This window comes from Arvicanthis niloticus, chromosome 25 (assembly GCF_011762505.2).
Source record: "Arvicanthis niloticus isolate mArvNil1 chromosome 25, mArvNil1.pat.X, whole genome shotgun sequence".
Taxonomy (NCBI): domain Eukaryota; kingdom Metazoa; phylum Chordata; class Mammalia; order Rodentia; family Muridae; genus Arvicanthis; species Arvicanthis niloticus.
In genome coordinates this window covers 324,474-340,677 of record NC_133433.1, presented here as the reverse complement: position 1 = coordinate 340,677, position 16,204 = coordinate 324,474, and the positions used below count along the sequence as shown (strand labels likewise).

The 16,204-nt window shown below is 39.6% G+C and overlaps 1 protein-coding gene across 2 annotated transcripts in view; it reads left to right on the top strand.

Moving 5' to 3' along the window:
- Rars2 (arginyl-tRNA synthetase 2, mitochondrial) overlaps positions 1-14,507 on the top strand; it is a 43,599-nt gene extending 29,092 nt beyond the window's left edge. For both annotated transcript variants that reach the window (XM_076923995.1, XM_076923996.1), the window contains exons 11-20: positions 885-980; positions 3,625-3,685; positions 5,526-5,602; positions 9,061-9,185; positions 10,456-10,523; positions 10,604-10,713; positions 11,074-11,169; positions 11,508-11,582; positions 13,835-13,898; positions 14,324-14,507. In XM_076923995.1, coding sequence (XP_076780110.1) covers positions 885-980; positions 3,625-3,685; positions 5,526-5,602; positions 9,061-9,185; positions 10,456-10,523; positions 10,604-10,713; positions 11,074-11,169; positions 11,508-11,582; positions 13,835-13,898; positions 14,324-14,410 — 859 coding nt within the window. In that variant the 3' untranslated portion in view covers positions 14,411-14,507. The remainder of the gene's footprint in view (positions 1-884; positions 981-3,624; positions 3,686-5,525; positions 5,603-9,060; positions 9,186-10,455; positions 10,524-10,603; positions 10,714-11,073; positions 11,170-11,507; positions 11,583-13,834; positions 13,899-14,323) is intronic.
- The last annotated feature ends 1,697 nt before the right edge of the window (positions 14,508-16,204 follow it).

The following is a 16,204-nucleotide window of genomic DNA, read 5'->3' as shown; positions in this document are numbered from 1 at the left end:
TTGTCCTTTCACTTGCCAGGTGTTGGGGTACAAACCTTTAATCTCAGCACTTGGGAAGCAGAATCAGGAGGTCTCTCTGAGTTCCATGACAGTCAGGGCCATATGGTGAGATTCTGTGGTCAACAAAGGACTTTTGCAAGCTGTGCATGGGGAAACATGCCTGCAATCTGTATGCAGGAGGCTGAGAGAGGAGATTCATTAGTTCAAGGCTGGTCTGAACCATACATCAAATAATGAGATGCCTTCTTGTGTGCTGTATAGCATTTTCATAGCTAAATCTCAGATCACAGCAGTAAAGAAGACACCTGTTAAAGTATGAAGTATAAAAATGATGTGGCCTGCCTCAGGTTACATAAATGAATCAATGTAAAAACAAGATATAGAACACTTTTGTGGTTTAATGTTGCCTTTTACAAAACTACCATTTTCAAAAGTATTTAAGGCAACTTATGAAAATAGGTATGTTATAACAGGCTTTCAATGAGTGAGGCAGAGAAATCAGGGAATAGTGGGAAAAATGGTGTAAAGTCAGATAATGGTAGTACATCCTTGTCGGCAGTGTTGCCTTGCATATAGTAGAATTCTTTCCTTGAGAAACTTGACAAATGGCAATTTTGTGTTTTCATGTTGTTGTGTGCTGGTATTTTATGCATATGTGCATTGAGGAATGTCCAGGTCAAGTGCATCAGTATACATAGCTGTGGTGACCACCTCCAACCAACCCGGTGGTTTTCTCTATTGTTGCTTGTAGCTTGAGCTGACAGTACTTACCATGGTATACTTACCAATAAAAACAGCCTCTGCTTTGCCAAAAATGCTTTAGATACTCTACTGCCAACATAGAATGAATGTGTTGATTTAGAGTTTCCTCTTACGTTTTCTAGAAAGGGAAACGTCGTAGTAGATCTCTCCGGGACTGGCGACCTCTCTTCTGTCTGCACCGTAATGCGAAGTGACGGGACTTCTCTCTATGCAACCAGGTTCGTAGCGTCTGGGAAGGGAGCGCTGCCATGTGTAAGATCAGTGCAGGACATCAGCTTATCCTCACAACTGTTAAAAAATCCTAGTTGCAAAATATAAACCTATTACTTGAATATTTTAAGAATATTTACTGATTTTCTAGTTATTGACAGTTACAATCCAGAAAGATTTACTATCAGAAGAGTGGGACTCTATATTTAAATTTAATTCAATATCTGTTTACAGCAGAACACATCATTCCATGTTCCTTCATAATCATATGTTTAGTGGTTTTAATAAGTGCACATTGTCAGGAAATATATTCTAAAAAACAACCACGCTAGGGTTCAATGGTGATATCACACATTAAAGACCCCATTTTACATGTATGTAAATGTCAAACCTCATTGTATTGTGAAAGAATAGGCTGAGGAAGAAGTAGGCTTCTCCATGCATCACCCTGTGGAAGTGAGCAATCCTTGTTCATATATAAGAACCACACTTTCTACCATCCAGCCAGTGGGGGACCAGAGCTTCCAGTGTCTCCAGACACGAGTTTCAAGTAGCTCACAAACCACTATATACATTTCTTTTGTTTATTATCACTGTGGTACTAGGATTAAACCCAGGATTATGTGTATGTTGGGCAAGCAAGTACTTTTATAACATAATGGTATTTTTGCTATTGAATACCATCATTATTATAAATAACTTGAGGCAACCAATGAATTTTCCTGTGACCCTTAAAGAATTCATCTTTTTTTAAAAAAAATTATTCATTAATCTTTTTTACAGTTTAGTTGTTATCCCCCTCCTGGTCCACCCTCTAACAGTTCCTTATCTGATTCCTCCTCCCACTATCCAACCCCCCCCCATCTCCAAGAGGATGTTCTCACCCTCACCTCCACCCCACCAGACCTTCTAACTCCCTGGAGCCTCAAGTATCTTGAGGGTTAGGTGTTTCCTCTCTCACTGAGGGCAGATCAGGCAGTCCTCTGCTGTATATGTGTCAGGGACCTCATATTAGCTGGTATATGCTGCCTGGTTGGTGGCTCAGTGTCTGAGAGATCTTGGGGGGAAGGGGGAGCAGGTTAGTTGAGACTGCTGGTCCTCCTATGGGATTACCCCGCTCCTCAGCTTCTTCCAACCTTTCCCTAATTCAACCATGGGATCCCCAGCTAAAGAATTCATCTCTTTTTAGCCTTTCTCTTCATCAATTTCCTGCAGTTGGGTTAATGAGAAAAACTGGAATGTCTAAGAGATATGTGTGTATATACATACACACATGTGTCTTTATATGTACAGACACACACACACACACACACACGAAACTTCATTATGGAAACTACTTATTGCTAGGCAAATTAAGAATCCAAGCCCTGTACCAGTGTTAAACATTTCCATTCAGAACAGAAGTCCCTGTCAGGAAGGCATGGTGGCAAATGCCTTTAATTTTAGCACTTTAGAGTCAGAAGTTTGAAGTCACTTCTTGAGTTCAAGGACTGTCTGGCCTACACAGAACTCCAGTTCAGCAAGTGCTACTTAGTGAGAGCCTGCCAAATAAATACATTTCATAGATAGGTAGAAAGATAGATAGATAGATAGATAGATAGATAGATAGATAGATAGATAGATACATAGATAGATACATAGATACATAGATACATAGATACATACATAGATACATACATAGATACATACATAGATACATACATAGATACATACATAGATACATACATAGATAGATACCTAGATACATATAGATAGATGGACAGATTTTTTTGCTTAGATGTGAATACATACTTCATGCAGTACTTGGATCATGAGATAGATACAAATGATATTTTGATCATGTATAATACTTCAAAGGATATAAAAAAGTTTCCATCTTGTCAGTAGTTTCATATTCAGTACATGAATAATCTTTGATGTTAATAATTTTTGAGTTTTCATTATTTTAAATATGTACAAACTATTTTATGTAATTCAAGGTAAGACTATTAAATAGATTTTTTTCTCTAAACATTTGTTTTTACTTTTTAGTTATGTATATATCCGTACATGGGTATGCGGATATATGAGTCCTGGTTCTGGAAGAGTTTGTGGGATCCTCAGGAGCTGTAATTACATCAGTTGTGAGCTGCCTTTCTTGTGCTGAGAACTGAACTTGGATCCCGTACAAGAATAGTATGTGCAGTCTTAACCACTGAGCGATCCAAGGACTTAAGAGCTTTTAAATGCAGAAGCTACCACTTTTGAGTGATCCAAGATTTTGAAAGTTTTTAATAATACAAACTAGAAAGCAGGAACTTCTTTGGCTTTTTTGTCATCTACGTTATTACTGTGTTATTTGAGAAAGTATATTGTAAAAAAGTAACAAATGTTTCAAGAGAGGCTTCATTAATTATAAAACACCTGTAAGATATGATTAATGATTACTTGTTCTACAGTCTTTGTTTATTTTTAGTTGATTTTTAAATTATGTCTCCCAATGTATTAGATTTATTTTTCAAGCCTAATTTTGTTATTATTTCTTACCAAAGTATACTGGGACTCTACAAGGATAATTTATGTGCTCCAGGCTACAGAATTATATAAATTTTAACTCACTGTTATCAAGTAAGTAAAAGTAATTATAACTCCCCCCTCCCCCCTTTTCCCCAGGGACCTTGCAGCTGCTATACATCGCATGGACAAGTACAATTTTGACACAATGATTTATGTCGTAAGTAATCTCAATACAAAACATACCTCATGAAACTAGAGAGAGATAGAAATAGGAAACCAGGGTTGGGGGGATGGCGCAGTGGCTAAGGTGCTTGCTTGCCTTGTACACCTGATGATGTCAGTTCAATTCCTAACCCAGGTAATGACAGAGAGAGTGGACTACACACTTCTCTGACTTCCATATGTGAGTCCTGGCATAATGCCTGCTCACATGTGTGTTCACATACAAATCAGAAAAAAGAAAAATATGTTGAAAAAAATTACAAAAAACAATTTTGTCAAACTACATAAAATAATTAAAAACTAAGTTGATTAAGACAGTGAATTCTTTTTAAACTGATTCTTAAAAAGGCAAAAAAAAAAAATCAAATTCACATTGCTTCATGGTAAAAAAAAATTCACCAAATTAAGAATATGATTATATGAAATAATTATATATGAGTTATTGTAAGACAGTTTTGCTTATCCTATTGATACACTTAGAAAAGTTATTATGTTAATTTGTTTTGTGGGGAAGAGTTAGTAACCTGGACATTTTCCTCTTCTGTTTAAAATTACATCAAGGGAATAGAGAAACAGCTCAGTATAATGTTATGTCAGGCACTGCACACATGTGGTATTCAGACATATAAGCAGGCAAAACACTCACACATAAATAAATAAATCTTTTTAAAATTTTAAATAAAATTTAAAAACTATATCAACTCATTGTATTATAGTGTTATTTAATATGTAAACTTTACTAGTATTCATAAAATAAAGCAGTGTTAGAATTATGTTTTAAAAAGAACATTAAAAATCTTGTAATACCTTAAAGACAAGAAATTTCAGACTAGCAGTGTTTCTGTGTACCCTTCACCAGCACCCTTCTACACTTACATGAAGTGCCATGTTAACATCAGATGGGCATTTGTAGAAATATGCAAATCTCCTGAGGTTTGTGTGCATTGCTCTATAGGCTGGTCTTATGGAACTGTATCACATGTACAGATCGGTTGTCACCACCACTACCACATCAGACTCGCTGACAATCCACCACTTAATCACCGTCCCCGCCAACCATCACTTTGATCTTCATTATAAAAATTGTCACTTTGAGGGTGATGTGTAAATGGAATCATGCAGTATGTAACTGCCTGAGATTTTTTTTTCACCCAGCATCTTGACTACCCTTGAGCTCTAACCAAGCCACTGTATCATATCAAGAGTTGGTTCCTCTTTTGCTAACTGGGATTCTAGTATCATCTTCCTTTGCATGTGCTGCCTCCCTCTGAGAAGTTACCACCATCTTGTTCCAGCTTAGCTTTGGTCTTCTGGAAATAGAAATTATATAACACCTGAGGGAGAAGGAAATGAAATAGAACACTCTGAAAGTCAGAGTCCATGTTTCCTCCTGTCTTAAGGTGTTGCAGCCCTTATTTTCCCATTCAACCTTGATATTTTTATAGTGTGCTTATTTTAAAGACTTAGTGTTTCTGCCTATGAGAGAGAGAATGAACGAGAGTTTGTGTTTGTGTGTGAGTGCACACGTGTGCATGTGTGTATGGATGTGCATGGTGCATGTGTATACCCCCAGGGTAGAAAAGGGCAGAGATCCTCATTAGCTGGAGTTGTGAGCTGCTTAGTGTGGATGCTGGGAACCAAACTTGGGTCCTCTGGGAGAGCAGCTAAAAAGCACCCTTAAGCACGAAGCCATGTCTCCAGCACCAGCTGTTTATTTAAGACATATTGACAGTGACTTTAGTCTAATAATGATGTTAACTTTATTTAGGACCAGCCTATTTTTATTTATTAATTTGTCTTTGTTTTGTTTAAATTTAAAAAATTTTTTTTCTAAGGCAGACAAAGGGCAAAAAAGGCATTTTCAGCAAGTGTTCCAAATGCTGGAGATCATGGGCTATGACTGGGCAGAAAGGTAGGATCCTTGTTCTTTCTTGCCTGATCAAAGTCACTAACACCTTATGTCAGCCAAACCTCAGAGCATAACCACAATAATTTATGTTCAGTTCTCTTTTCAAGATGTTGGTATAGAAAGACAGACTGATTTTGTATTAATTTACATCCTGCTAAATGTATTTAATCATATTATATATTGATGCTGCTGCTTTGGTTTTCAGTTATTAATATCTATTTCTTCTTCCTTATAAAGGCAACTCATAATTTAATCACAAACTGTTATCTCAGTAAAGTGAAACTTTGGTAGACTGCAAAAACCTACATCTTATTTTTTTTTTTTAAAGATTTATTTATTTTTATGTATGTGAGTCCACTGTCGCTGTCTCCAGACACACCAGAAGAGGGCATCAGATCCCATTACAGGTGGTTGTGAGCCACCATGTGGTTGCTCAGGACCTTTGGAAGAGCAGATGGTCCTCTTAACCACTGAGCCATCTCTCCAGCCCATTTTTTTGTTTGTTTGTTTTTTTTTTTTTAATTTACAGTTTGTTAGTTATGCATAATGATATCTTAATACATGTATATATATTGCATTTTATCATATTCACACTAGTCTCTTCTTCCACCTCTGTTGACCCCCTTCCCAATGAGTTTTCCTATCTATCTAGTTAGTTAGTTAGTTAGTTAATTGCCAAAGATTTGTTAGGGTTGCTGAAAGTCTGTAGGTAAGGTGTTATTGATAGATGCATGGATGACTTTTGGGGGCAGCACTGCCTGGCAGCACAGGGCCTTATAAGCCCCTCTCCACTCCAAGATGGAGTGTTTTAATGGCAGGGGAGTGCAGGGGGGTGGTTGGGAGGCAGACTTGGGCAGGTTCACAGTTATTATGAGTTCATTAATGTATTGTCTCTACCATACCTAAAAGATATCATTCTACAATACTCTCCTCCTTCCTTTGATTCATATTTTTTCTGCCCACCTACACTCCCCACCCTCATTCCAAAATGTTCACTGAACCTTGGAGGATTCACTGAATCCTAAATGTGTTTAGATAAATGTGTTACCTAAACACATTTAGGACTCAGCATTCATCACTCTGTAGTTACTCTGTATTCACTGTTGCCACTGGATAAAGATGTTTCTCTTTCCAGAGCTGACAACACTTAGAAGGTACTTTCATGAGTACTCCCATTTATCAAAACAACACTAGTAGTTTCTTCATTAAGGCTTAAACCACCCATGCTGTTAGCTCTAGCTATGTATACATTAGCAGGTATGAATTCCCTTCTGTAGAGTAGGACTCAACTTGAATCAGGAAGCAGTCAGTTACCTCAGTTACAGTCATGCCAGTGGACACCAGTGGACACATCTTGCCTGGCAGGCCAGCAGTCTAGCATGCAAGATCCACAGGTAAGTAAGGTTATTGATTACTCCTCTCCTCTAGCCTATAGCATCTTCTGGCATTATGAAAGCTAGCCAACAGGGAGGAAACTCCAGCCCAGTTCCAGCTTGATTTCTCAATGTCCTGTAACTGATGCATATTATATCTTACCTAATACTGGTGGGCAACCAAGGAGCTTGTATTGGTTTAGGGGCCCAGGAGCTTTCCTGAATAACAAGTCATAAAGCGGCATCCCTCCTGGCACTGAGATTTTTTTTTTTAATAAACTTATGTCTCTGAGAACAGTTTTATGCATCCATACAGAGTACTGCCATTCAAACTTTAAAAATGACTTTACTTTTTAATCAGCTACACAGTAATTGGCTTACATATAGTTTTCTCACACATCCTTAGGTTTGGTTGTTTCTCTCCCCTCAATTTTCCACTTAGACTCTCCACCCCTTCTATTCCTCTTCTCATGTTCATAGCGGATGTGTTCTGTCCCTACCCCTACCCATGTCCAGGACTCTCATGGGTCCCTTCCCAGCCTCTGCACATAACTAACTTCTAATAAATGCCTACACGTCAAAATTAGAAGTTAGGAGAGAACATAGCAGTGTTTGTTTTTCTGAGCCTGGGTTATCTCACTTATTATAAATATTATGGATATCTACAGGTAGGATAATGAAAAAGTTATGTCTCACACTGTGTAAAAATCAATTCTAAATGGATCATAGACCTTTAAGTAAGATTTAAAATTGTTAGAAGAAAAAGTAGGGAAAACTATTTAAGATTTAAATTTTAAATTAAATTTAAGGAAAATATAAGAACTTTCTAAATAGCACTTCAGTCGCTCAGGAAATAACAAACGGAACCTCATAAAATTAAGCATGTGTATAGTAAAGCAAACAGTCAAGTGAAGAAAGTGTACAGAGCGGAAGAAAATTTTGCCAGCCATACATGATAGAGGAGTAATATCTAGAATGTATAAGACCTTTAAAAAACTAGTCAAGAAAACAACCAAGGCAAAAAATGAACTATGAAACTGAATGAAGAGGTCTCTAAAAGTTAATAAATGGTGGCACAGCACTCAGGAGGCAGAATCAGGAGGAACGGAGTTTAAGAGCAGCCTGGCCTATATACTGAGTTCCAGAACTTTTACAGTCTCAAAAAGAGACCCTGTCTCGAAAAAAGTGTGTGTGTGTGTGTGTGTGTGTGTGTGTGTGTGTGCAAGCCAATAAATAATTTTAAAGTATTCAACATCATTAGCCATCACAAAATGCAAATTTAAACTACTTTGAGATTCCATCTCACAGCAATCAGAGTGTTGGTTATCAAGAAAACAAATGACCACAGATCCTAGGAAGAATGTAGGGAAAGAGAAGATTGTCTGCTACTGTGCTGGTGGAGGTATACACTGGTATAACCACTGTGGAACTAAGTATGGAAGTATCATATGGCTCAGCTAGACCATGTCTGGATATATACCACGGGCTCCATAATATACTGTGAAGACCTGCATTTCTATGTTTGCTGATTCTCTTTCACAATAGCAAGGAAATTAATTCAGTCTACCTGTCCATGAAAATGTACCTGTACATTTTATATATTTTTCTTGTTTAAAAAAAATACCTATTAAAATTTTTGTTTGAGCTGGAAAGATGGCTCAGTGATTAAGAGCACCAGCTGCTCTTCCAGAGGCTCTGAGTTCAATTCCCAGCAACCACATGGTGGCTCACAACCATCTGTAATGGGATCAGATACCCTCTTCTGGTGTGTCTGAAGGCAGCTACGGTGTACTCATATACATAAATAAATAAATAAATAAATCTTTAAAAAAATTTTTTTTTTGTTGTTTGAAACAAGGTCCCCTGCAGAGGATAGCCTTGAACTTTTAATCTTCCTGCTTCAGTCTTCCAAATGCTTGAATTGCCACTGTGTATGCCATTCCTGGCTACATCCTATTTATTTAGTAATTTTTTAAAACCTCTACTACAAGAGTTAAAAGTTTAATTATTTCCTGAAAAAGTACTAAGGTCTACTCACATCATTAGCAGTTTTTTAGCTTTTGGTTAATGACTACCTGTCCTTCTCAGGTGCCAGTATGTACCCTTTGGAGTAGTAAAGGGAATGAAGACTCGAAGAGGAGATGTCACTTTTCTGGAAGATGTCTTAAATGAGGTTCAATCAAGGATGCTACAGAACATGGCTTCTATTAAGAGTAAATCCTCCTTACCAATTGCATGCTTTCATAGACTTCCACTGAACCTGATCAGAAGTACCTTTGACTACTTTGATATGAAGTCCAGTTGTTTGATACAGTCTTTCTTTCATGGACAGCTTTAACTTTCTCATCTGTTGTCATTCTGTGAACTGTTTGCATTATTTTTTATATGTCTGCATGTGTGCAAGTGTACATGTACATACATTCATGTTGAGCCAAGAGGAGTTCTCAGGCTGGGCAGTGATGGCACACGCCTTTAATCCCAGCACTTGGGAGGCAGAGGCAGGTAGATTTCTGAGTTCAAGGCCAGCCTGGTCTACAGAGTGAGCTCTAGGACAGCCAGGGCTACACACAGAAACCCTGTCTCGAAAACCAAAAAAAAAAAAAAAAAAAAAAAAAGGAGTTCTCAGATGCTGGCCACTTTTTCTAAACCACAAATAACCAGGACCTTACTGGCTCAGCTGCAGGCCACCAAGCCTCCCTAGTACATGGTTACCAGCATGCACCATGCTCAGCTTGTTTATACATAGGTTCTGGTTCATACTCAGGTCTGAGTGCTTTCAAGCTGTCGTAGTTTCTTATTGCTGTAAAAAGTCACCAAAACCAAAGCAACATATAAAAGAAAGCATTTAATTTGGGTCTCATGGTTCTACATGGCTAGAGTCAATGACCATCATGTGGGGAAATGGCGGCAGACAGGCAGACAAGACATTGGAACAGTAACTTGAGATCCACAAGCAAAAGGCAGAGAGAAAGCTAACTGGGAATGACTTGGGTTCTTGAAACCTCAAAGTCCACCCCTCAGTGACTCAATTCCTTCAAAAAGGCCACACCCCCTAATCCTCTCTAAGCAGTGCCAGCAACTAGGGAACAAACATTCAAATATGAGCCTATGGGGGCCATGCTCATTCAAACCACTATATTGGGCAAGCACTTTAACAACTAAGCTGTCTTCTAGCCCAAATCCTTGTGTTGCAAATTGGATCCATGTAACTAAAGTTCATATAACTGTTTGATCTTCACCGTTGGAAAAATAGCTGTGTGCTGTATTACAAGGGATATTTCTAAAAACAAAGAAGTTGGGGTTTCTTCACTTTGATGTAGGCAGGGGAACTGACTTAGGTAAATTAGCCCAAATTAGGAAGGCAAAGAAACCATTATCATCTTATTTTTTGATTGTATGTTTCAGATTTTTTTTTCTCAAGTTAGTTCATTATTCTTGAACAATATGATGAAGGTTGAAAATATCTGACTTCATCTGTTTCAGCAACAAAAAAAATGGAAAACCCTCAGGAGACTGCAGAGAGGGTGGGGCTTGCAGCTCTCATCATCCAGGTATGTTAGGACTCCTTCCTCTGAGACCTCTGTGTGTCCTGTGTAGCAAAATCCAGGGTAACAATGTACTCTCATTCTAGGACTTCAGAGGCTTGCTCTTATCCGACTATCAGTTCAGTTGGGATCGTGTTTTCCAGAGTCGTGGAGACACTGGAGTCTTCCTGCAGTATACCCATGCCCGCCTCTGTAGGTGAGACAGGGCTGCTGGGGAGCCTGGTGTGGTTCTAAGACCAGTGGTTGGCCCTCTTTCCTGGACTTGTCCAACAGCTCTAACTCAAAACTGAGCACAACCCAGCAGCTCTCTGATTGCTAAGCATTCGTTTATAGTGTAAAACACCCATTATAAGAAACACATTTTCACATCGCCTTACTTCATCCTTAGTAACTCTGCCAAAGAACATCCTGTCACCTACATTCTAAGAGACACTGAAAATATTTGAGAAAATGAGGGTTTTCCCAAAATTTCCTAAAGCTAGGAGTCGTTACATGCAGCCATGAGCCCGTGAATAACTAACTGATCCTTTTACATCTGTTTAAACTTCGGTAACAGTCTGGAAGAGACTTTTGGATGTGGGTATCTCAACGACTTCAATGTTGCTTGTTTGCAAGAGCCACAGTCTGTTTCCATTCTCCAGCATCTTCTCAGGTATGAAAGTCCTGTTATTAGCAAGTCTGATACTCTACTCTAGCTAAATCAAGAGCATTGTTGATCTCTAGAGCCCTCAGTTCACAGGCTTCCTCCTGCCTCCAGGTGAGCCTGAAAGAAATCTGCCTCTTGGGGACAGATTGAGGGCACAGATCAAGCTCATGTTCAAGGTTAATCCTAGTCTTAAAAATATTATTACAATGTATATTGCTACAATATGAAAGAAAAATGCACATTTTCCCCAGGTCTTTTTCACATGCTTACCACCCAAGGTATTTAACATCCTAACATGTTAACGTCACATAACAAATGACTAGCCTGTGCCCTTCATCTTTTAGGTTCGATGAGGTACTTTATACATCATCTCAGGACCTACAGCCAAAGCACATCGTTAGTTACCTCTTAACTCTAAGGTAAAATTTTAATCTCCCTATTTTCTTTTTAAAATCTTTTTAAGATTTATTTTTATGCAAGTGTGTATGTACATGCTTATGCACAGGCATGCATGCTAATTTACCTTAATGATAAACGCAGTCACCAGTATGGATAGGTGCTACACTGAGGAAAGAAATCAAAGCACTTACCCTTGGAGTGTTTACCCAGGAGTGAGCTGGAGCTTTTCTCACCATGTTTCCTCCATAGCTTCTATCTGTAGCTTCTGAGTTACTATAAACTCAGCCTACCTACAAACTTTTCCCCTGCATGCATCTGCACCTGTGCCTGTCTGAATGCTGTCTTGTCTGTCCCTAACAAAGGGCTTTGCTCTATTGAACAGAAGAGAAAGCATCACATGGGAAACAAATATAAGACACTTTTCAGAAGTCTTTAACCGAGTTTTACACAGGAGGAAACACTACTGACTCCAGCTGGCCACAGGCACTCAGAATGGCAAGCAGCACTGCAACTATAGCATTATCAAGCAATATCCATATGTTCTTTTCAGCATTTATTGTGGATATTGATTATGTAAGGTCTCTTTTGTCGATCTCCTTTTTCCAACCTGCATTGCTCTCTGGGTCAGGGACATGGAAGAATGCATAATTTAAGATGAATGCATAACTTAACAGCTTAGATTGGTAAAAAGTGATTACCTGGGAAGTCATAGACAAGTAAGGTTGTTTGTGAAATTGTTCTCTTAAAGGCAGGTTAAATAAACAGGTTAAATACACAACTGGATATCTGTCTGGGCCTTAAGTGACCTCCGGCTGTTTTAACTTGACTAAGTTAAGGTCCAGCCAAAGTTCCAGTGTCTTTGATGTAAGAGATACTGTCATACAAATGGTATCACTACATGTGTGGGGGCTCCTTTGGAAGCCACCAGATCCTCTGAAGCTGGACTTATGGGCAGTTGTGTTCTGCCTGACATGGGTGCTGGAAGACAGCATGTGCTCTTACCTTCTCCAGCCCCTCTATTTTCTTTCTTTCATCAAAAGCTTTCCTATAAGCAAGTCTGCCATAAAACTTGCTTTAAGTTATAGAAATTGTTACTTCTCTGATTTCATTTTATGTATTTAGTGATATAAGGTAGTATCATAGGAAAGGACAGTGGCATAGGTAATTATAACAAAGGGACATGTGTGTTGTCAGAAAATGGATATACCAAATGCTATTCACCCAGCCCACTTTGAGGGAATCTGGGCTTCTCTGGAGGAAGCAGTAGGTGTTAGTCAGGAGAAGCAATGCCTGGGGAAGTAGAGGAAGGTCCAGAGTTGAGCAAAAACTACAGCTCTAATGGCTAAAAGGATGAGAATGATGAGTGCAGGCCTTGGGCTTAGACAGTTTTCAGGGTGCTCTGTCCACGTTACTGTTCTACACAGAGCCAACAAAGTCAGGTAGAGCCTAGGGATCGAATGAATTAGGAAGCCAATCAATCAGAATGTCCCTTCTTTAGATTTATTCAAGTAAAAGCATCTAAAGAAGGGACATTTTGCTTTTACTCACTGTTTACTGAAATGAGAGAATACTGCAACTTTGTTCTTAATTATACTTTTTACCTTCCCTCCCAGGTTTTTGTTGTTTGAGAAAGGGTCTCACTTTGTGCTCCAGGCTAGCCTGGGACTTATTTCATCTTGCTGCTTCTGTTCCCTAAGTACTACAGCCCTATCCCTGATTCCCTTAGATTTAAATAGGTTTGATTGCTTTTGTTTGTTTTGGGTTGATTTTTTAAAATTTTCTACTTACATATAAAGGCAAAGCTGAAAAATGAAATGTCACTTAATAATTAAGGGATATCATGTGCATTTCATGGCTCATTGCTGCCATGCCTTCACAGAAAACTGCTTCAAGGAGTGAGTGTCCAAGTGTGTACACACTGCACTGATAACTAGTTTCTATCCCACGTCAGTTGACACAGAGGAAAGGGTACACCATGTTATGCTTTTAAAAGTTGTCTACATAAGGAAGTACTACTTGTGAGAAAAGCATGCCCTATTTCTATAAAACAGTGGAATCACAATATTAAAAGACTTGCCATTTGGTAGATGCAAAACTCAAATCTAAAGCTCAAGTGTTTTGCTTTTGTTTTGTTTTACAGACAAGCAAATACATTTGATTCAAACTTCAGATAGCTTTAGTGACTCTGGGCTTTAAAGTGTTGGATTAGGAATGACTCATGGGACAAGAAGTTACTGTTAACTCATTGTGATTTCTCTCTTGCTTATTTCAGTCACCTTGCAGCTGTGGCACATAAAACACTCCAAGTGAAAGACAGTCCTCCTGATGTGGCTGCGGTATGTTAAATTGAATGTCCTCTATGTAGCCACTTGGCAGCAGAAACTAATAGTATAAAATGTTAGTACTAAGCCTTAGGAAATTTTCTGACCTATCTTCTGTTTTTTAACTGCAACAGTATTCTTTCTGACTTAGGTAATGAATAGAATGAGGCTGTAATATCACTGTTATTATCAATATTTCCCCAAACAGTAGATAGCAAATTCCACCGGCTACTCAAGTGACACATTCAGCCTCTCCCACTGCACATCCTCTCTATGCTGTTCTTCCTGTAAGAGTTGCTAGAATGTATTTCTGCTTGCCTGGAGTATGCACAGGACTATCAAGCAATATTCTACTTTAACTTAGAATTACTTCTAAAACCATTCTTTTTTTACTTATTGCTAACATACTATTGAGCATTTAATCATTCTTTATTTTGTAGGCCAGACTTCATCTTTTCAAAGCTGTTCGTTCTGTCTTAGCCAATGGAATGAAACTTCTTGGAATTACACCTGTATGTAGAATGTAATTTCTAGATAAAGTATGTTTTTATGCAAATAAGTTCTAGTTGTTATCAGATGCCTTGCTGTTCAGAATAGAATTTAAAGTATTATTCTGTCCAAGAATGTGTGTAGTAGAGTGTGTTTGTTTTGAGCTTTTTTTGGGGGGGAGGGGGTTGTTTTTGAGACAAAGTTTCTCTGTGCAGCCCTGGCTGTCCTGAAACTCACTCTGTAGACTAAGCTGACCCTCACGGAGATCCACCAGCCTCTGCCTCCTGAGTCCTAAGATTAAAAGTGTGCTCCGTCATCGCCTGACCAGAATATACTTTTTTAACTTTTTTTTGATTCTTCGTGAGTTTCACATCATTCACCCCAATCCCACTCATCTCCTCATCCCCTTGCAACCTCCCCTCCAAAATAAAAAACACAAAAACAACAACCACAACAAAAAGCATAGAAAACATCTTATCATGGAAGCTGTAGTATGTCACAGTGTGTCCCACAGTATATCCTTCTGTCCACACAGCTTCACCAGCAAATGTTCATTGCAATGGGTCATTGGTCTGGTTTGAGACTTCTGGCTTCTATGAGTTCATCAATATTGGATCCTCATTGGGTTTTCTCCTGTGGGACAGTGGACCATGCCAGGAAAGTTGGTAGGGGTGAGTAGGTAAAAGACCTGGCACCAATGGCACCCACCTGAGACAGTAGCCGTCTCCCTGCTCCCTACTAGATTCCTGGCCTGAAACACATGACCACACTCCCACATCCCCCACGTTGGTCACGGTAGCATAGAACATAGTTCTCTATGCTAATGAAGTATCTAGAGACCCTGAGGGTTTAGCCAATAAGCTTCCCTTACCGGGCATTCCTTCCTGTAAAAGATATTTAATCTCTGGTCCACCCTGAGAAGATGGTATGTACCCATTTTCTACGATGAACAGTCAGTAAACAGTTTGGAAGCAAGGACTGTCTCTTCCATCAAGAACCGCTGCTGTAGGGGATCATGGGAAGGCCTTCGTCTAAAGAGCTACAGCCTAAGTCTCCCACAGAAGGCCCCTCTGAGCTCCCAGACAACCACTGTTAAGCTAAGGACATTCGAAAATGAGTTCCCCATTCCCCGGCCTTGGGCTCATCATTGTCCTCAGCCTGTGGGCCCCAACGCCATTCCCAACTCCCCTCCACCTGCAGCACCTGGATGTCCAGGAGTTTGGTAGCCTCAGGCCCTGGGCTCCTCATCACAGGCTGGGTGACCCCCGACCCTCCATTCCAACTCCACTGTGCGGTTTTCCAGCAACAACTGGATGCCCAGGAGTCAGGGAACCCCAGCTTCAGCCTCCCACATTCTAGGCTACGTTTTTCCCACCCCTAGCAGTGTATTGGCACTAAGCTCTATTTCAACACCGGACAGCAGTAACCACTGTCTAATGCTCTCTGTTCAGCCTGCCCAGTGGAGGGGCAAAATGCAGACCTACAATCTCCCAGTTATTCTGTTGTCGCCCTGTGTCATGGAGATCCTGCAGCTTTGGATCAGCAAGATCTGCCCTTTCATGTGTCTCAACTGTTTGAAGATTATATAGATTTTGGAGTGGGCCATCTCAGAGCCCTGGATCCGAGCCTGATTGGTCACACAGCTGGTTAGTGTGCTGGCTCTTCCTTATCCACTCCAAGAGGGCACGCTCTCCAGTACTGCTCTGGCTAGACCATCCAGTGACACCATCAGCAAGAGGCAGGGTTCAGCCCTCCTACTTTCACGCCAGCTCACCCATACCCACACCTCCAGAAGCCAGCTCCACTACCCAGTTGAGGAATGGGGCCCACTC